Raw genomic sequence first — 22,646 nt, forward strand, 5'->3', positions numbered from 1 at the left:
ATCGAAATTATGCCCATTGCGTGCGTTGCACATGCTACGTCAATGGGCCGCGCGGAGCATTCTGGGCGAATCAGGGACAAGGAGAGCTCTCGTTCAAGGAGTGAATAGGAGTCAATTGGGCGCCAGCTCAAAAAAACAACATTAGCATGAATTTCATCAACAAGAATTACAATACTACAAATATTTTCCGAGATGTGATATAATTAACTTGCTATGTGTAATATTCTACAGCTTTGGAATCGTGACATTACATACTTTCGATGAAAATAGGCACGTTTCTCAACTCATACCCTGACTTGTAAAAGTCACACATATGCCCAGGCCGTGAGCAGGCAAACAGGCCTAACCCCCACTCATGCACTAGCCCAAGCCAATGGCATGTACCAGATGCTCAGCAGGCGCTGCTCACACTTACTGTCCTGAGACCAAACCACACAACCAAAAACATTGGACACTTTATGGAACACAAAGCCTTCACTATCTCATCCTGGAATATCCAAGGCCTGAGGTCATCTGCCTTTGGCCTAAAGAGCAGGAACCTGCACTTCATCAAAGAAATCGGAAATACAGACATTGTCATCCTACAATAAACATAGTATAGAGGAGAAGGACCCACTGGTTGCCCTCTAGGTTACAGAGAGCTGGTAGTCCCATCCACCAAACTACCAGGTGTGTAAGAAGGAAGGGACTACGGGTGTATGCTAATTTGGTATAGAGCAGACGTAACTCACTCCATTAAATTAATCAAAACAGGAACATTTTACATTTGGCTAGAAATTCAAAAGGAAATTATCTTAACAGAGAAAAATGACCTCCTGTGTGCTACCTATATCGCCCCACTAGAATCCCCATACTTTAATGAAGACAGCTTCTCAATAATTTCCAGGCCCAGGGACATGTACTCGTCTGTGGAGACTTCAATGCCAGAACCGGACAAGAACATAACACGCTCAGCACACAGGGGTCAAACACCTGCCTGGAGGTGACAGCATTCCCTCCTTCATATGCCCCCCTAGGCACAACTATGACAACATAACCAACAAAAACGGGTCACAACTCCTGCAGTTCTGTCGCACGCTGGGTATGTACATAGTCAATGGTAGGCTTCGAGGGGACTCCTACGGTAGGTGGTAGCTCATCTCTTGGCAATAGTACTGTAGACTACTTTATCACTGACCTTAAACCAGAGTCTCTCAGAGTGTTCACAGTCAGCCCACTGACACCCCTATCAGATCACAGCAAAATCACAGTCTACTTGAACTGAGCAATACTCAGTCATGAGGCATCAAAGCCAAAGTAATACTAAGAAATGCTATAGATGGAAGGAATGTATTGTGGAAACCTAAAAAAAAACAGTTAGGCAACATCAAATGCAATCCCTTCTAGATAACTTCAGGGACAAAACATTCCACTGTAATAGTGAAGGTGTAAATTTGGCAGTAGAAAATGTTAACAGTATATTTAACCTCTCAACTTCCCTATCTAATCTAAACCGAAGAAAATTAACAACAATGACAAATGGTTTGAGGAAGAATGCAAAAACCTAAGAAAGAAATTGAGAAACCTGTCCAACCAAAAACATAGAGATCCTGAAAACCTGAGTCTACGACTTCACTATGGTGAATTACTAAAACAATACAGAAATACACTAGGGAAAAAGAAGGAACAGCACATCAGAAATCAGCTCAATGTAATTGAAGAATTCATAGACTCTAACCACTTCTGGGAAAATTGGAAAACACTAAACAAACAACAACACAAAGAATTATCTATCCAAAATGGAGATACCAATTCTCTAATCTTTTTGGCTCTATAACAAAGAACAAACAGCAAAAACATATACATGATCAAATAAAAATCTTAGAATCAACTATTACAGACTACCAGAGCCCACTGGATTTTCCAAATACCTTGAATGAACGACAGGACGAAATATAAACCCTCCAACCCAAAACGGCCTGAGGTGTTGATGGTATCCTCAATGAAATGATAAAATATACAGACAACAAATTCCAATTGGCTATACTAAAACTCTTTAACATCACCCTTAGCTCTGGCATCTTCCCCAATATTTGGAACCAAGGACTGATCACGCCAATCCAAAAAAGTGGAGACAAATTTGACCCCAATAACTTAGTATGCATCAACAGCAACCTTGGGAAAATCCTCTGCATTATCATTAACAGCAGACTCATACATTTCCTCGGTGAAAACAATGTACTGAGCAAATGTCAAATTGGCTTTTTACCAAATTATCGTACGACAGACCACATTTTCACCCTGCACACCCTAATTGGCAAACAAACCAAAACAAAGGCAAAGTCTTCTCATGCTTTGTTAATTTCAAAAAAGCTTTCGACTCAATTTGGCATGAGGGTCTGCTATACAAATTGATGGAAAGTAGTGTTGGGGGAAAAACATACAACATTATAAAATCCATGTACACAAACAAGTGTGCAGTTAAAATAGGCAAAAAACACACAAATTTCTTCCCACAGGGCTGTGGGGTGAGACCGTGATGCAGCTTAAGCCCCACCCTCTTCAACATATATAGTTGAAGTTAGAAGTTGAAGTTGGAAGTCATTAAAACTCGTTTTTCAAACACTCCACAAATTTCTTGTTAACAAACTATAGTTTTGGCAAGTCGGTTAGGACATCTACTTTGTGCATGACACAGGTCCTTTTTCCAACAATTGTTTACAGACAGATTATTTCACTTATATTCACTGTATCACAATTTCAGTGGGTCAGAAGTTTACATACACTAAGTTGACTGTGCCTTTAAACAGCTTGGAAAATTACAGAAAATGATGTCCTGGCTTTAGAAGCTTCTGATTGACTCAAATGATGCCAATTAGCCTATTGGAGGTGTACCTGTGGATGTATTTTAAGGCCTACCTTCAAACTCAGTGCCTCTTTGCTTGACATCATGGGAAAATCCAAAGAAATCAAACAAGACATCAGAAAAAAAAATTGTAGACCTCCACAAGTCTGGTTCATCCTTGGGAGCAATTTCCAAATGCCTGAAGGTACCACGTTCATCTGTACAAACAATAGTACGCAAGTATAAACACCATGGGACCACGCAGCCATCATACCGCTCAGGAAGGAGACGCGTTCTGTCTCCTAGAGATGAACGTACTTTGGTGCGAAAAGTGAAAATCAATCCCAAAACAACAGCAAAATACCTTGTGTAGATGCTGGAGGAAACAGGTACAAAAGTATCTATATCCACACGAGTCCTATATCGTTATAACCTGAAAGGACGCTCAGTAAGGAAAACCCCCATAAAAAAACCAGACTACAGTTTGCAACTGCACATGGGGACAAAGATTGTACTTTTTGGAGAAATGTCCTCTGGTCTGATGAAACAAAAATAGAACTGTTTGGCCATAATGACCATCGTTATGTTTGGAGGAAAAAGGGGGAGGCTTGCAAGCCGAAGAACACCATCCCAACCGTGAAGAACGGGGGTGGCAGCATCATGTTGTGGGGGTGCTTTGCTGCAGGAGAGACTGGTGCACTTCACAAAACAGATGGCATCATGAGGAATGACAATTATGTGGATATATTGAAGCAACATCTCAAGACATCAATCAGGAAGTTAAAGATTGGTCGCAAATGGGTCTTCCAAATGACCCCAAGCATACTTCCAAAGTTGTGGCAAAATGGCTTAAGGACAACAAAGTCAAGGTATTGGAGTGGCCATCACAAAGCCCTGACCTCAATCCTATAGAAATTTTGTGGGCAGAACTGAAAAACATGTGCAAGCAAGGAGGCCTGAAAACCTGACTCAGTTACTCCAGCTCTGTCAGGAGGAATGGGCCAAAATTCACCCAACTTATTGTAGGAAGCTTGTGGAAGGCTACCCGAAACGTTTGACCCAAGTTAAACATTTTAAAGGCAATGCTACCAAATACTAATTGAGTGTATGTAAACATCTGGCCGACTGGGAATGTGATGAAAGAAATAAACGCTGAAATAAATCATTCTGAGTATTCTGTCATTTCACATTCTAAAATAAAGTGGTGATCCTAACTGACCTAAGACAGTGAATTTTTACTAGGATTAAATGTCAGGAAAAACTGAGTTTAAATGTATTTGGCTAAGGTGTATGTAAACTACCGACTTCAACTGTATGTACGTATATGTATGCATTTGTGCATTTATATGTATGCATGTATGTATATATTTGCAAAAAATATGGGTGATTGTAAGTGATGCAGACAAATACATTGATGGAAGCTACAATATATCTGTAATATTAAAACTGATCTACCCCCTAAATAAATACATAAATACTAATCCAGATCGTGTACTGTCATTCCAGGTTCAGTGTTTGACGTGACTTAGTTGAAATTGGCTTACTAGCTAGGAAGCAAGTGACAATAACGTTATCCAGCCTGCATAGCAACCATTTTCTTTATAATGGATGACCAGTACTTTTGCATAACAATGATACAAATATAATTAAGGACTGGGTCACGTCTGTAGCAACATGACCAAAATAACCAGATTCATGGCTGGACAATATCTTCTGGCAGAAAAATGAAATTGTATGAATGTACTTATCAAAATAAAAATGTTAACGAATTTTTTTAATTCATTGTTATTTTAACAGTTTTATTAATGCGATAAGGCACACGATGCAGTGCTGTATCATACAGTCACATGTAAATGGGTTAAACACCATTTACCTGGCTGTATTCATGATACAGCACTGCCTCTTGTTTGCTTTCATGTGGCTCGTTCATTGTACAATGTTGACAGCTTCATTTAACACATTGTATTGATAAGATGTCAAACTCTACTTAATAGCTACACTCACCAACACAGGATAAACTTTATCCCTCATTCTGGCCTTGACCACATCAGTAAGTTGCCCCTCACTAGCTGTACTTCTCAACATGGCTGGACTTATAGTGGTCTTCTCCGTTTCATGCTCTTATGCTCATCCTTAAAAAAATGCCATTAGGTCTGAAACAGACACCAAGGGCGACATACTGTGCAAACAATTCTCTTGGCTCAGTAAAACAACAAAAAATCTACTCCTCTGCTAACTAGCTAAAGTTTAGTCAGTGGCTAGCAAAGATAGAGAGAAAGGGGACAGAAGAAGTTCAACACTTTATTCAATTAATTTCAACACTTTATTCAATTCATTAAAATACAGCACATGGATTCCACATGGATTAGGACACAGAAGTTATGTGATCTCGCTGGTGAACGTTAGCTGACAGTGTCGGCTAGAGATGACGTACAGGAGATTTCTGAAGGAATTCGTAGTCTTGCATGAGGTTCTCTGCTAATTAGCATTTCACAGTAAATAGAAGCGAGTATATTGGTAAAACTCAACTTGTCCGATAAATAATTAAACGGTTATCAAAACGCCAAGGTAAGCCTACACCAAACACATACTTAATTTGAAGTGGTTCTAAAATATCCTATGGAAAAATTATTGGAACCATTTCTGTGTTTGACTGCTAGGTTTTAATGTTTGCTTCCTTGACGCTTCTTCTTCTGTGGGGTTTATCGGCGGTTGGCATCCAATGTTATGGGGCATTACCACCACCTACTGTACTGGAGTGTATGTCAGAGACAGGGAAGGACTAAATCCCACCTGTCAGCCCCTTTTCTCTTAAAAAATATAACACAATTTTTTGACTGTATCTAACGATGTTCTACTTACTATGCTCTTTAAACTCAATTCCTGTGTCCCTTCTCCCTCATACTGGATCTCTGTATCTCTTTCCCCATCATACTGTCCACACTGTATTAGCACATGCTCCACTTTCTCTGTGGGCAGGAATTTGGAGTACCTCATACTGTAGCTAAATGCTTGCAGACTCATCAACATAGCACGAGTCAGAGCATATACTCTAACTTTAAATCAAATAAAATTAATTTATAAAGCCCTTCTTACATCAGCTGATATCTCAAAGTGCTGTACAGAAACCCAGCCTAAAACCCCAAACAGCAAGCAATACAGGTGTAGAAGCGCGGTGGCTAGGAAAAACTCCCTAGAAAGGCCAGAACCTAGAAAGAAACCTAGAGAGGAACCAGGCTATGAAGGCTGGCCAGTCCTCTTCTGGCTGTGCCGGGTGGAGATTATAAAAGAACATGGCCAAGATGTTCAAATGTTCATAGATGACCAGCAGGGTCAAATAATAATAATCCCAGTGGTTGTCAAGGGTGCAACAGGTCAGCACCTCAGGAGTAAATATCAGTTGGCTTTTCATAGCCGATCATAGCCGCTCCTGCTGTCTCTAGAGAGTTGAAAACAGAAGGTCTGGGACAGGTTTACTTTACTCTTTTTGGAACTTCCTCCACCCACTGAAAGGCCAACAGTACAGCCATCAGCTCTGCTATATATACAGCCAGGTGGTCTGTAATACATTTCCTTACTGCGACCCAACTTTACTGTACAACAAAGGCTGACCCAGTCCGACCTGTCCTTGGATTTTTTGATCCATCTGTATATATAGGTATAAAATCCATATATATTGTATCCAGTTGTCTTTTAAATAACTTGGATGGATCAACCCCTTCCCTGTCTTTCTGTACTCTCTCTAACACTTGTAAATCAACTACTGGAGGTGGGAGTAGCCATGGTGGACTCACAGGGATAGGTACCGTGGGGCTAAAGTCCATGCCATACAATCTCATCTGCCTCACCCACCCATCTAAAACTTTTATTCTGTCCATGTTCATGTTCCCAACATGCCTGTAGTAACCCTTTTGTGGGGTTCAAACACCCCATGCCCCTGTAAGTTAACCCACTAGTTCATTGTCAGCTTTTGCCTTCTTATATGTAATAGCATCTCCCACATCTCCACCTGTAGAGCTGACACTAGAGGCCCCACTACATATTCTGCTACCTTGTGCCTATATGACATCAAGCCTTTCCAGTGATATCCTGGCTGCCGAACCACACACTATACTTCCATAGTCTATTACAGATTGGATCAAAGCAACATACGTGGTCCTCAGTGAGGAACGCCCAGCCCCCACTCTGTCCCTGTCAGAGAGCTTCACATTTAGAACTTTTTTACATTTTCCCACCTCTCTATACGTGTGTTCTGCCCATGTCAGCTTAGTATCAAAGTATACCCCAAGAAACCTGAAGGACCCCACCCTCTCCAAATGTCTCCCATACAACCTCAGGCATATCTCATCTCCCACCTAAAAAACACTGAGTTCTCTACAGAAAACCTGAATCCCCACTTCAATGCCCACCGCTCTACCTCAACCGTTTCATGTACCTTCCTGACTTTGTATGGTACATTTCTTTGCCTCTTCAATTAGGCCCCATCATCTGCAAATAAAGACCTACCAATATCCGTCCATACCTGAGAGTAAACATCATTGATCATGATTGAGAACAAAAGAGGACTAATCACACACCCCTGCGGTGTACTGTTATCCACCAAGTAACTGCCTGACAGAGACATCCCCACCCTCACCTGGATAGATCTTCCAAACAGGAAGTATTTTATCCAATTGTACATTCTTCCTCCTACCTCCAAAAGATTAAGCTTGATTAGCAACCCCCTCCTTCCACATCATATCGTACGCCTTTTCAACTAATACCATAAAGGTCTGGGATCATCAACTAGATTCAGCATGGAACGATTTTTCCTTGAGCGAATGGTCGGGGGCTGGAACATAACAATTTGTAGACCGCTTTAGTTCTAGCTCCCCAGCAACCACTAAATTACTGCAAGTACGAGTAGAACATTCAGTAAAGTTTTTCATAATTACTGTAGGTGGGTGCTTACATTTGTCATATTTCCCACATGTACAAGTATGTATTATACATGTTATAAAATTCATTTTTTGCATATCCCACTCCCCCTGAGACACCCTCAGAGAGTGGGGTCACGGCCAAGGTTCAGCCATTATTTGAGTGTCAATCGCATAGCAATGATCGCAGAGACCATGTGATGAGTGATAATGGCGCCAGAGGGGATGGCTGTCGTTTCACGTGCTCCTAACCAACTGTGCTATTTTGTTCGTTTTTTTGCATTGCTTGTAACTCATTTTGTACATAATGTATCTTATGACCGAAAAGAGATTCTGGACATCAGAACAGAGATTACTCACCTCGAACTGGAAAAAATATTTTTCTTCAATGAGTCCGATGCGAAGGATTTACTGCTTTGTCGAGACAAGGCCCAAATCCCAGTCATCTGCGTGAAGAAAAGACAGAGAAAAAGGGTGAGGAGGGTGGGGTGTCTTGTAAGAATTTTCAGACGAGTAGGTAAACCATCACTAGCCTCAGTATTATTGGCCAATATGCAATCATTGGAAAACAAACTGGACGATCTACTATTAAGACTATCCTACCAACGGGACATTAAAAACTGTAATATCTTATGTTTCACCGAACCGTGGCTAAACGACGACACATATAATATAAAGCTGTCTGGCTTCTCCATGCATTGGCAGGACAGAGCAGCTACGTCTGGTAATACGAGCTCTTGTGCAATGTCTAATATTAAAGAAGTATCAAGGTATTGCTCACCTGAGGTAAAATACCTCATGATAAGCTGTAGACCACACTATCTACCATCTCATCTATATGAAGGCCAGCATCCCGGAGTCGCCTCTTCACTGTTGACGTTGAGACTGGTGTTTTGCGGGTACTATTTAATGAAGCTGCCAGTTGAAGACTTGTGAGGCGTCTGTTTCTCAAACTAGACACTCTAATGTACTTGTCCTCTTGCGCAGTTGTGCATCGGGGCCTCCCACTTCTCTTTCTATTCTGGTTAGAACCAGTTTGCGCTATTCTGTGAAGGGAGTAGCACACAGCGTCGTACGAGATCTTCAGTTTCTTGGCAATTTCTCACATGGAATAGCCTTAATTTCTCAGAACAAGAATAGGCTGACGAGTTTCAGAAGAAAGTCTTTGTTTCTGGCCATTTTGAGCCTATAATCGAACCTACAAATACTGATGGTCCAGATACTCAACTAGTCTAAAGAAGGCCAGTTTTATTGGTTCTTTAATCAGGACAACAGTTTTCAGCTGTGCTAACATAATTGCAAAATAGTTTTCTAATGATCAATTAGCCTTTTAAAATGATAAACTTGGATTAGCTAACACAACGTGCCATTGGAACACAGGAGTGATTGGTTACGGATAATGGGCCTCTGTATGCCTATGTAGATATTCCATAAAAAATCAGCCGTTTCCAGCTACAATAGTCATTTACAACATTAACAATGTTTACACTGTATTTCTGATCTATTTGATTATATTTTAATGGACAAAAAAATAGCTTTTCTTTAAAAAATAAGGACATTTCTAAGTGACCCCAAACTTTCGAATGGTAGTGAATATATAAAAAAACATGTCTACAGACAGAAACATAACACAATTTGAAGTCAAATAGGGTAGAGTCTTACAGGTATTGGAAACAACATTGGCTGTGGATACGGTGGGAACATGGGGTCTGAGCAAGTGTGATGTCATTAATGTGTCACGTTCTGACCTTAGTTCTGTTATTTTATCTTTGTTTCAGTATGGTCAGGACGTGAGTTGTGTGGGCAGGCTATGTTTGTTTTTCTATGTTGGTTTTTGAGTTCGGCCTAGTATCGTTCTCAATCAGAGGCAGCTGTCAATTGTTGTCCCTGATTGAGAATCATACTTGGGTAGCCTGAGTTTCACGTTTGGGTTGTGGGTGTTTGTCTTCCGTGTCAGTGTTTGTCACCACACGGGACTGTTTCTTTCATTTCACATTTATTGTTTTGTATTTCATAGTGTTCTGTTTATGTTTTAAAATAAACATTATGGACTCTTCCCACGCTGCGTTTTGGTCCTCCGATCCTTCTCCTCCTCAGAAGAGGAGGACGAGATCCCTTACATAATGTTTGTGGAACTGTAAGTAAATGTTAGTTTGTATGTTTTTTTTTTACAAAAAAGAAGCAAAAAATTGAAATCTAATTATACAAAAAAGTGGCTTTAGCAGCAGATACGTAGGTAGAGAAGGTAGAGAGGAGGGAGTGAAAGGATGATAACTTCTGGAGGACCTTTCTTCCATTTTCGCTTAGCTGCTTGCAGCCCTGTTCCGTAAGCTCACCATGAGTCACTCAGCCATGGAGAAGGAGGGGGAGGTCCGAGCCGGCCGGGAGGAAAGGGGACAGTGCGAATCATAGGATGTGGTAAGGGAGGCGAGTAGGGTTGAAGAGGCAGAACCAGGAGACAGGAGGGAGAAGGATTTAGCAGAAGGGAGATAGGATAGAAGAGGAGAAAGGAGTGGGAGAGCGAAGATTGATACGGCGCATGACCATCTGGGTAGGGGCTGAGTGGGTAGGGTTGGAGGAGAGAGAGACAGAAAAGTAAACAAAGTAGTGATCAGAGACCTGGAGGGAGGTTGCACTGAGATTAGTAGGTGAACAGCCTCTAGTAAAGATGCGGTCAAGCGTAATGCCTGCCTTGTGAGTGGGAGGGGACTGGAAAATGCTGAGGCCAAAAGAGTCAAGGAGGGGAGAGAAAGAGGTAGAAAGAAATGTTGGGAGGTTGAAGTTGCCCAGTACGAAGAGCAGTGAACCATCATCAGGAAATTAGTATATCAAGTTGTCAAGCTCGTTGAGAAACTCTAAGGGCACCCAGTGGGAGATAGATGAAAACAATGTTAATCTTGAGTGGACAAATGACAGTATGGATTTCAAATGAGGAGATGGACAGGTGAGTGAGGGAGAAAAGAGTGGACCTGTGCCACCTCCGTGATGACCAGATGCTATTGGACTATGAGATAACACGTAGTCAGATGAAGAGAGAGCAGCTGGAGTAGCAGTGTTCTCTTGGTTGATCCATGTCTCCATCTGGGCCAAAATGTCTCGGGACTGAAGGGCAGCATCGGCTGAGATGAACTTGGCATTCTTGACTGCAGATCGGCAGTTCCAAATGCGGCTGGAGACCAAGCCTTGATCCACATGGATCATTAGGCAAATGTATTCTGTAAATAGCTCACAGCCATTACATACTGGTCTATTACCTAGCTAGGCCTATATTACTTCAGGTATTCATGTTTCATCAATGAAATGCTTTGTTACTTTGCAACAACATACATGTGGTAACTTTATTGACAGTCCTCGTTTAAATTATAAATAGTTATCAATAGTTTTGGTAATTTGACTATCAAATGTGCAATCATTGTGCATAATTTTAATGCTGCACAGGGCAATATCCGACAAAGAACATTGCAATGCTCTGCTAGACTGCCGAAAGACCAACCCACTCCGCCTCACCAACAGTTTACCCAAAAGCATTTTAACGCCCTCGCTGACCCCCAACAGATGTCGAGCTTGACTTTTACTGCACACGCTGCACCCTTCTTTTCGCAGAAATGACCTAAACCCAAGTTTACATTTGATTCTATTCAACCCAGTGCCGGCTATTAGCCCACACTTACGGGAAGTGTGATGAAGGAGCAGTTACTTTGTTGAGATTGGATACTAGAAGCGGTAGTAGCCAAGTTATAGTATTTATTGAGGGAAGCTCATGGCGGCTGTGAGTGTGAGTAGCGGTAGTAGTGACACATCTAGCACCGGCGAAGAGGAGAGGATGAGGCGGTTGTTTCTGACTTGCGACGGCGACGGTGATGGATACATCAACAGGTATGCTATTTATTAACTACAAGGTGGATTTAGAATTCAATGTTACATATTGTCCATACATCTAACGTTAGCTACGAGCTGAAAATATTACAATTGATTTAGCTGCGATTCTTTGCTTTAGTTTTGTAATAAACTAATTTCATTTTCCGGTGAGTTCAGTAGCGAATAATTTATCAGATTTGGGTTTGACTGCTTCGAAACCATACATCGGTATTCGAAATATGCTCAGGCTCGACAACTGGCAAAGGCAACCTACAAAACATCTGCATGCCATGGCGTTGGCTTGAGGTTTTGAAAGTTCGCTAGCTACTCAAATTTCCGTTTGACGATGGAAATGTTGCAACAGTGATCTAACTAAATGAAACTAGACCCCCAGACCACTGACTAGCTCTAGAATATAATAAACTGTTGACTAATAACATACTGTACTTCTTATTATGTGACCAACAATATCATAATAATTACCATCCAGTTTGTAGCTTGTTACAAGAAAATGTATCGATGCTCATGTTCTAATAGCTTATGCACTAATGCTGTTCATTACTGCTTTCCCGCGGCCCCATGTTTATTGACGAGGCCTTAGCCTACATAGTGTAAATAAACACCAACCCTCCAACGCCGATCACAGCAACTGGTTTTGATGCAGCGCCCAAAGACGCATCAAGATGGCATGAGCCAGCCAAGATCACAGAGAAGACTCCTGAGCACAGGGAACTGAAATTGAACATTTGCCCATAAATCGGGATAAGAATCTATACCTATTCCTGTCCTAACATAGTCTTGTGTGTGTGAGTTATGGTGGCAGTAAGTTATTAAGTTACAGTTTACACAGCGATATGAGTTTTATAATCACAGTGGTGGTCTCTAATTCTAAGATGTTTATGAACTCTGATGTGTTGATTGTTCTTGTTAGTAAATAAAGTAGGCCTGCTGAAGGCTATACAGAAGCAGAGTGAGCAGTGAGGAAAAGTAAAACATGCAGGAGAGGAGCGAGAGCTTAAGAGTATTGGCACTTTTGACTCAACTCAAACACATCTGTTTTTACAGAGAAACCCATGGTTTGCTTAGCCACTTGAGATACTATTTGTGGCCTAGAATGCACTGTATAAAATGGAAATGCTGTAAGGCATTAAAGGTGACAACTTGAACCATGCATACAAACCCTTAGACATGAAACTGATGAATAAGATATCCATTGTGCTAAATAACTACAGCTTGAAGGCCATACAGGGATCAAATCCCCCTTCTAGGGGAATATATTTTGCCTGACACGAATTGTGTGCTTTTCAACTTCATCTAAGAAACCTATTTACCCCCTCTAAACCTTTCCTAATATCACTTTTCACTTCTTTGAGAAGTGAAGCACATTTCTCAGGCTGGTGCCCTGGTTAATGTTCCAGAAATTCAGGTTAGTGCTGCAACTTGTACACCACTCTTCAGACAATTGAAAACCATTCTCTTCCTCGCTCTCTCTCTCCTTTTCCCTCTGCCTTTCTTTCCTTCTCTATCTTATGTCCTTCTCTCCCTTTCTTTTTCCATCTCCCTCTCTCCTGTTAGGAATGACCTGCTGATGGTGTGCAGACAGCTTAACATGGAGGAGTCTGTGGCAGAGATCATGGGCCAGCTGGGAGCGGATGAGCGAGGCAAGATTTCCTTCGAGGACTTCACCCGCTGCCGCATGCAGCTCGTCAACGAGATCCGCAAGGAAGAGGGCGAGCTCTCCCAACGCTCCCAGGACTCTGAAACTAGGAAGCTCAGGGAACACATCGCCTCTTGGCCAACCAGCAGCGAGAACAGCCTGGGTGAGTTTGGAGATAGCCAATCACGATTAGGCACAATTGTAAACGGTATTGTTGAACAAGAGACGGCAACTAATCACAGCTGCCTACAAGCATAAAACCAACTAAGAACAGGCAACACCAAACAACTAAACCTAACATCCAACAACTAACCACAAACTACCACTTACTCTTATACCACAGTCATTAACCATAAACAACTGACACCAAACCTCTAACAACCACAACATAACCTGCATGACTGAGGCTAGGGTTTTTATCATTGTTGCTAGCCAACACCTTCAGTCACCTTTGTTTTAATTGTTCCTGGAATATCCGCGAGTGCTCATTATTATGTAATGAAATGAGAGCATAATGACCAGGAATGTTTACCCTCTAGTCCATTCACGAACATGGGCCATTTATAGTGACTTATTCAATCAGCCTAACTCGACCCACTTTACATGTGCATGAAACCACTTCAAAAGTAATCCACAGAGAACAAAACATGTAAATCTACTTGCACAGGGAAGCATGCAGGCATGCAGAAAAATATGTAGCCCGAGGTTCTCTTGAATCAGATCTGGTTGGGAGTGTAAACCCTTCACAGTGCTTATTATTTATGAGTTACTATCTGTTTAGTTTTGATTTATAACATGTGTCCCCTAGGGGCCCTGTCAGGGGCCAGAGAGAGCTGGGAGTACGACTCTGGGGCCAGGGACCTCCAGAGTCCAGACATCCAGCCTCAGCAAACACAGACCCAGCAGCAGCCAGCCATCCTCCAACCGCCTGGGACTGTCCTAGAACAGCAGGCTGCCCTTCATATGCTCCTTTCCCAGACCAGCGCCCGCTGTAGCCCCCTGGGGGGAAATTACCTGGAGCTGGCCAACACAGTGAGTATGCCTCTGGTGACGCTGGTAGTGCTGGTGGTAATATTGCATTGTATTGATTCCTGGTATGTTTCCTTTAGAATTTTCTTGTGAGCCACCCAATGAGCAAATTAGGCCTAGTTGTTTCTAGTCACAAGCCATTCTCCGGCCCAGTACAAATTGGCTGCCAGTGCAACCCACCATTTGGTAAACACTGATATAGGACATAATGGTAAGATCAGGGAGTATCAGCTGACTACTTAGCCTCTGAGTTATGAGATTTTTATTACGGCCAATGATGAAGGAATGAGTGTGTAATCAATGGTGATATGAAGAAATTGGAATTCTAGAACAGACAACAGTGTTTATGTAAGGTGTCATGGCACCTCCAACCCTCATACTCTGTGTAGTATGTAACACACAGAACCCTGAGAAGTGTTGTCATGCTGTGTGAAAGTTGAACCATTGAAAATATATATAATCTCCTTCTGGGAAGGGAGTAGAGGGTAGGTGTAGTAAGCCTGGTAATGCTCTAGAGGTCAGTGCTGCTTATGTTAACGCAATTTTCTCACATTCTACTCTCCTGTTTATAGTAGCCACCGGCCTGGCCTGTATGGCTTGACATCATGGTACCTACCCCCTGTTTATGATTAGGAGAGGGTAATTCTAGAGCTGTGTATAAGACTGGGCAAGTAGCCATTAATCTATAATGAGGATTTCTCAATTCCAGAAGTTAATTTAATTTAAGTTTACTTCCTGAATGGATTAAGTTGAAATCACATCTCTAACTGTGACACCATCCCTGTGTCTTTACTCTTCAGCAAGATAACTTGTCAAACCCACAGAACTCTTTTGACTATAGAAACACAGTGGTGTATCGCAATACATTTTCTGCTTGGTCCGGGTAAGGATTCCAACTCTCCCTAAGTGTTGATCGGGTGTCCTGCGGTGGGTGTAGCTGGTGCATGGAAGTCAGGTGCAGGAGAGCAGAGATGAGTGAACAAAGAAGCACTTTACTGAGGTAATAGTAAGAACAGAATGCAACCACGTCACAAAAACAAATGCCCAAAGAACAAGTGAGGCAGCACAAAGTACAACACTCAAGTATAAAGTACCGACTGCCACAAATCACGGGTACAAATAAAACCCGGCGCAACCCAGCTGGAAGCGTGCCAACCTAGACAATAAACAATACCCAATACAGACATGGAGGGAACAGAGGGCTAAATACACATAGTAACCATGAGGAGATGTAAACAAGGTGTGTGGAAAACAAGACAAAACAAATGGAAAAATTAAAGGTGGAGCGGGTATGGCTAGAAGACTGGTGACGTCGACCGCCGAACGCCGCCCGAACAAGGAGAGGGACCAACTTCGGCGGAAGTCGTGACATCGGGGCTCTCCTTAGCTTTGAGGAGTATCATCATAAGGGTATCAGCATAATCTCCATCACCTTCCCTGAGCAGTTCTCACACCATCACACCCCTTCATTAATGCATCCATATTTATTATGAATCATATGGGGCAGTCTCATGAGCTGCCATGTCCCCTTCCTATATCAGCTTTCAGGGCTGGGCGCCTTTTTGGACCCACATAAATCATTTAGTGGTTTATTACTGAGATTAACATCATGACACCGTCTCTGTGTAGATTAGCACAGGCACCGGAGAGAATGGGAGGTTGAACGTTATCAGTTGTCAGTGACAGAGATGTTTGTGTCTGAGTGAGAAAGTGTAGTCACTAGTCACCCCCCCCCACACGCAATTAGTAGCCCCCCTTTACGGGCTTGTCCTGCCGGCACTGCTATATACAGCCGTTTCGATTACAGCCCTAATGGAACATCTGGTTGCTGACACAGGGAGGATGTGTAACTATCAATGCTTCGGTTGTCTGTAGGTCGACCTGGGACTTTATGGACGTGTTCGTGTCATGTTTTTGGATGTTTTCAGAATAGGGAGAACGTACAGAGTGGATGCTATGTAGCCAATTATTTGATTTTCATGCCAGGGTTGGTCCTTTTTTCTACATGTTTATGAAAGGCTGACATGTAAAAGGTCCAAACGTGTGATTTAGGATAAGTTTTAACTTCCTTCATGTACTCACATAGACCATGTGACTTGTTAGTATGTGGAGGCCTTGTATTATATTCTGTCATTGAAGGCCATTTATTAATATTAAGAGATGGTTTTATACATCAGCTGATGAGTCCAGAGTGAATCCTTCATATTCTCCTGTGTAAATAGAAGTGCGTGTGTGTGCATGTGCATGCGTGGTGTGCGTGAGAGTGAGTGAATGTTTATGTGCATCAGTCAGCGTCCTGTATAGCAGAGAATACATTGCCTTCCCTGGTTGAATAGAATCCCATGCCCCCTCACCCAACACACATTACCCAACTTCGTCTCCCTCTACACTTAGCAAACATTGTGTTTAGGGGGAAATAATGTGTACGTCATTATCTCCCTGAGAAGAAACTTAATTCATGGGTTTGCAGATTGCTTTCTATTGCAGTTATTAGTTAATTCACACTCCTATTCATTACCTGGTATTTTATTGGCTAGTTAGGGGGGATTAAGGGAATATTGTTACCTTGTTGGCTGCAGCCAGCATCCAACAAGGGCTGTAAAGGCAGATTAACACTGTCAATGTAATCATTGAACACATGCAGCGGACGGACGTAAACAGATTAAACAATGAGGATGGTATATCACTGTCAATGGGAATTTCTGACCGCATTGAGCTGAAACCTAAACTTTTCAACCCCCTTTTTTATTTGGACAGCTCTGTGCACTTTGACCCCGAAAAGAGGACTCTCTTTCTGAAGAGTCTCAGACCCTGTTTGAGTACTTGCACCCTCATTTATTTCCTTGTGGTAGTCTGTTGGGGTTTGGATAAGTGAAAACACCTGTTGCTGTCATCAATCCAACCCTTGTGACAGTTTTACTTATTTTGCTATTATTCCAACCACATCTGTGTCTCTGTGATAACTGCAAGGGAGGAAGGAAAGGAGAATTTGTAGGCCTAAATATTGGGAGAGGGCCCTGATTTGATTCACGATTACTCGTTCCAGTTGTCTTTAGCCTGAGGGCTGAGCTTCTTTCGGGCCTCGCTGCCTCATAGGTTAAACAAAGAAATCCCACACTACACCATTCTTGAGTTCACCGTGTGGCCTTGTAATATATTTTCTAGCCCTTCGGTAAATACTTTACTGTGGTGGGTTGTCTCAGTTGAGCACATCTTGATAATCCTCTCCCTTTTTTGAGGAAGTACATATGTACTGGAGCACTCAAGTGTTGCCTTTTAGCCAAGCTCTTTTCATCACCCCTCCTGATTGTATAAAGGGTGGCTGTGAGGGTACTCTAGATTGAAAACCTGGCCAATATGCTAAGCCCAGCACACACAGGCCCATCTCGTTAGTGTTGGGACGCATGCCTCCTCTCTCCCTCATTCTCTCTCTCTCTCTCTCTCTCTCTCTCTCTCTCTCATACACAATCTAATCATCCCTAACATACATGTTCCCTGGGATTGCAGGCATGATTCATGCCTGTAACACACACATGACATGCTCACATGGATGCGCACACACAGTTAAGTACCATCTCATCAGCGCTGCTGGGATACACTTGCTGATCACACCCAATGATTCATGCCTCACACACACAAACACACACACAGTTTAATGCCATCTCATTATTGGGCTCATTAACCGTTGACCCACCAATCACTCAGACCAGCAGGCCCACTGCATTCAGCAACTTTTATGCTAGTCCATTGTCGATTTCGAAACTCTCAAGTAGTTCACTCTATCTTCATGCAACCTTAGATTGGCCTTGAAAATCAAGATTGCTTGAGTCAAATGGTTGTGAACCTTGATTATTGCAAAGTGAGAAAAACGTTGTCTATTTAACGGTTTCTTGAAAACAGTGGTTGCTACCTGAGATGGCTTGGGGTTTCAATCTCATAGTGGGTAATGCTTTAATACGTGATTCAATATTAACGCCACAATCACTGACACAGGAGTGTAAAAGAGATGCCTTTCTCTGTAATGCTGTCCGCCCATACACACACACACACTTGTTCCCCACCATTACATTAAATCCCATCCTCCTTGAATACTGTATACTGGCAGCGGCAGCACTAGTATATAACCTCCCATTCATGAGAAGGCCACTGTCATTTATTAATTCCATACATGTGCAGCATGCTCTAGTACTTTACAACCTGATGTATGGTAAGCTAAAGCCACCAGGTTGCAACCATACAGGCTGAAATAGGCTATCCATAGTCAGATCTCTCTTTACAATAGTGTTTTGCAAGACACTTTTGTCTGATCTAAATTACATGCCACTTACAGACCCAGGCGAAAGTATTCACCCCCCTCTGCATTTTTCCTATTTTGTTGTATATCATGTGAGACTTAGATTGCACACAGGTGGACTTTATTTAGCTAATTATGTGACTTCTGAAGATAATTTGGTTGCACCAGATCTTATTTAGGGGCTTCATAGCAAAAGATGTGCTCAACTGAGACAACCCACCACATATGCATGCAACACTTTTCAGTTTGTAATTTTCTTAAAGTAATTTTTTTCACTTCACCAATTTGGACTATTTTGTGTATATGTCCATGACATGAAATCCAAATAAAAGTATATTTAAATTACCGGTTGTAATGCAACAAAATAGGAAAAACGCCAAGGGGGATGAATACTTTTGCAAGGCACTGTACATTATATAGACCTGTTTAAACAGCCTCTATATGGCAGTTTCTCTTTAAGGATCATACATGTGTAATACTCCCACTGGTGTGAATGGTAAGGTTTTGTCCATAGCGGAAGTGCCGAGCTTGCTGTATCTTTCTCACTACTGGTCTCCATCTGGTGTCTCAGTATGAAATCCTCCTATGATATGACACCAGGGCCTCAGCCAAGCCCCAAAATAGAGCAAAGTAATCCTAATAGATTAATATACAGCTACTAATGGACAGTTTCTAGACATCCAAGACAGCATAAAGACAAATTAATATACAGTACCAGTCAAAAGCTTGTATGAAATAACATAAATCATATATTTGATATTCTTCCATTTTTATTTTATTTTATTTAACCTTTATTTAACCAGGAAGGGCTCATTGAGATTTAAAATAAAAATTTCAAGAGCGTCCTGGCAAAAATAGGCAGCACCAAGTCATTACAAAAATTACAGATAAACAACATGAAAAAAAATAGCCACCCTTTGTCTTGATGACAGCTTTGCACACTCTTGGCATTCTCTCAACTAGCTTCATGAGGTAGTCACCTCGAATGCATTTCAATTAACAGGTGTGCCTTGTTAAAAGTTAATATGTGGAATTAATTTCCTTCTTAATGCGTTTTTGGCCAGTCGGTTGTGTTGTGACAAGGTAGGGGTGGTATACAGAAGATAGCCCTATTTGGTAAAAGACCAAGTCCATATTACGGCAAGAACAGCTCAAATAAGCAAAGAGGAAATGACAGTCCATCATTACTTTAAGGCATGAAGGTCAGTCAATCAAGAAAATGTCAATAACTTTGAAAGTTTGTTCAAGTGCAGTGGAAAAACCATCAAGCCCTATGGTGAAACTGGCTCTCATGAGGACTACCACTGGAATGGAAGACCCAGAGTTACCTCTGCTGCAGAGGATAAGTTCATTAGAGTTACCAGCCTCAGAAATTGCAACCCAATTAAATGCTTCACAGAGTTCAAGTAACATACACATCTCAACATCAACTGTTCAGAGGAGGCTGCATGACTCAGGCCTTCGTGGTTGAATTGCTGCAAAGAAACCACTACTAAAGGACACCAATAAGAAGAAGAGACTTGCTTAGGCCAAGAAACATGAGCAATGGCTGTTAGACGGGTGGAAATCTGTCCTTTGGTCTGAGTCCAAATTTGAGATTTTTGGTTCCAACCAACGTGTCTTTGTGAGACGCGGAGTAGGTGAGTGGATGATCTCTGCATGTGTGGTTCCCACCATGAAGCATGGGGGAGGAGGTGTGATGGTGTGGGGTTGATTTGCTGGTGACACTGTCAGTGATTTATTTAGAATTGAAGGCACAATTTACCAGCATGTCTACCACAGCATTCTACAGTGATATGCCATCCGATCTGGTTTACGCTTAGTCCAACTATCATTTGTTTTTCAGCAGGCCAATAACCCAACACATCTCCAGGATGTGTAAGGGCTATTTGATCAAGAATGAGAGTGATTGAGTGCTGCATCAGATGACCTGGCCTCCACAATCACCTGACCGCAACCCAATTGAGATGGTTTGGGATGAGTTGGACCACAGAGTGAAGGAAAAGCCGCCAACAAGTGCTCAGCATATGTGGGAACTCCTTCAAGACTGTTGGAAAAGCGTTCCAGGTAAAGCTGGTTGAGAGAATGCCAAGAGTGTGCAGAGCTGTTTATCAAGGCAAAGGGTGGCTTAGAGTTACTACATGATTCCATATGTGTTATTGCATAGTTTGGATGTCTTCACTATTAATCTAAAATGTAGAATATAGTAAAAATAAGGAAAAACCCTTGAATGAGTTGGTGTGTCCAAACTTTTGACTGGTACTGTATGTTAGTTAACTATGCAGTGTTTGATGAGTGTAGGGAGGAGGACTTGTATTTTGACAAAATTAGCTTACGGAGGGAACAGTGTTTTTACCAGAGGAAGAGAAGGGCTTGGAGGATGAGGGGAGGAGGAGCAGTCATGCTGAGAGGATGTAGACACAGCCGAGCGGTCTTGCCACATGTTAATGGAGGAGGGGAAGGAAGACGGGGAGAGGAATAGGTAGAGGGGTAGGCAGGGGAGGAAGATACAGAGTCACCAGGGGAATGATCCAGAACAGGAATGTGCATCCCGAGCCTCCTGTTTCTTCTCTTGCCTCAGGGAACACACACACACACACACACACACACACACACACACACACCAGGCTATCCATTTTCCACACCAGCCTTGGTTCATGTCTTGTTTGCTGTTTGTGAGTTGCGAGTTGTAAGCTAGCCTGGCTAGTGGTCTTACAAAGCCTATTCCCCCATTTTTACCATCCTCCTAAAGAGCACTCAAGTTTCTACATCGCCTACCCAGTATGAATCCAGACACAGGCAGGCTGATACATGGCACATGCATCAGTCTGAAGCAGCTTGGTTATTCTGGCGTCTCTGTTTAAGTCTCCATCAGCACTATGTGGTATAAAGCTGTAATGGATGACTTATATGTGCCTTAGATTGCTCTTTAAAAAGCACAAGCCTCAGCCATTTCTAAGCAGGCACTAATCCTGATCTTAGCATCGATCACAGGAAAGCTCTCTGCCATCTATCTCTCTGTGTGCTGTATGTCACTGCATGTGAGTAATTGTATTTACCCATTACTTGATGACAATAATTATTTTTGTCCAGGCATTAAGCCCAGAGGTCAGCCTCAACTTGACCTCTGGCATTCAATGAGCCAGAGAGTAGAAATTACATGGCCCACTCTTCCTGGATTGGTAAATGTATTTATCATTGTGAAATGTCAAAGGGAAAACATTCAATTACCCTAAGTACAAAAAGTAATTAAGTTAGACTTTAAGTTGTGGAACGTCCACAGGATAGGAGTACAATAAAGCTATCCTTCTCAGTCACTTCTTTCAAAATGGCAGATGTTGTTTTGACCTTACAGCTGAGCTGAGGAAGAGCTGAATCAATTTGTGCCTAACTCGTGGTCAGTTGCGGATGTCACAACCAGTTGTGACAGGTGTTATGTCAGTCTTATAGCAGCATTATGTCTTCCTGCTTTAGTGGGAGTTTTTCAATAGATCAGACACTGTTATTCAGCAGGTAAGATAGAACTGCCAAAGGGGGCGGTGTTGCAATCTACTGCAAAGATAGCCTGCAGAGTTCTGTATTACTATCCAAGTCTGTACCCAAACAATTCGAGCTTCTACTTCTAAAAATTCACCTTTCCAGAAACAAGTCTCTCACTGTTGCCGCTTGATATAGACTCCCTCTGCCCCCAGCTGTGCCCCCGATACCATATGTGAATTGATTGCCCCCCATCTATCTTCTGAGCTCGTGCTACTAGGTGACCTAAACTGGGACATGCTTAACACCCCGGCCATCCTACAATCTAAGCTTGATGCCCTCAATCTCACACAAATGATCAATAAACCTACCAGGTACAACTCCAAATCCGTATACACGGGCACCCTCATAGATGTCATCCTAACTAACTCGCCCTCCAAATACACCTCTGCTGTTTTCAATCCAGATCTCAGCGATCACTGCCTCATTGCCTGCATCCGAAATAGGTCTGCGACCAAACGATTACCCCTCATCACTGTCAAACGCTCCCTAAAACACTTCTGCGAGCAGGCCTTTCTAATCGACCTGGCC

The 22,646-nt window shown here is 42.2% G+C and overlaps 1 protein-coding gene across 3 annotated transcripts in view; it reads left to right on the top strand.

The window, feature by feature from the left end:
• The first annotated feature begins 5,283 nt into the window (after positions 1–5,283).
• Positions 5,284–22,646, top strand: part of LOC110509842 (MCC regulator of WNT signaling pathway) — a 151,656-nt gene continuing 134,293 nt past the window's right edge. The window contains exons 1-3 of one of the 3 annotated variants that reach the window (XM_036967260.1): positions 5,284–5,392; positions 13,174–13,418; positions 14,064–14,287. In XM_036967260.1, the coding sequence (XP_036823155.1) occupies positions 13,187–13,418; positions 14,064–14,287 (456 nt within the window). In that variant the 5' untranslated portion in view covers positions 5,284–5,392; positions 13,174–13,186. Of the gene's footprint in view, positions 5,393–11,266; positions 11,617–13,173; positions 13,419–14,063; positions 14,288–22,646 lie in introns of those variants that run through there. The other 2 variants (XM_036967258.1, XM_036967259.1) reach the window with 2 other exon arrangements.

This window comes from Oncorhynchus mykiss, chromosome Y, assembly GCF_013265735.2.
Source record: "Oncorhynchus mykiss isolate Arlee chromosome Y, USDA_OmykA_1.1, whole genome shotgun sequence".
Classification (NCBI taxonomy): domain Eukaryota; kingdom Metazoa; phylum Chordata; class Actinopteri; order Salmoniformes; family Salmonidae; genus Oncorhynchus; species Oncorhynchus mykiss.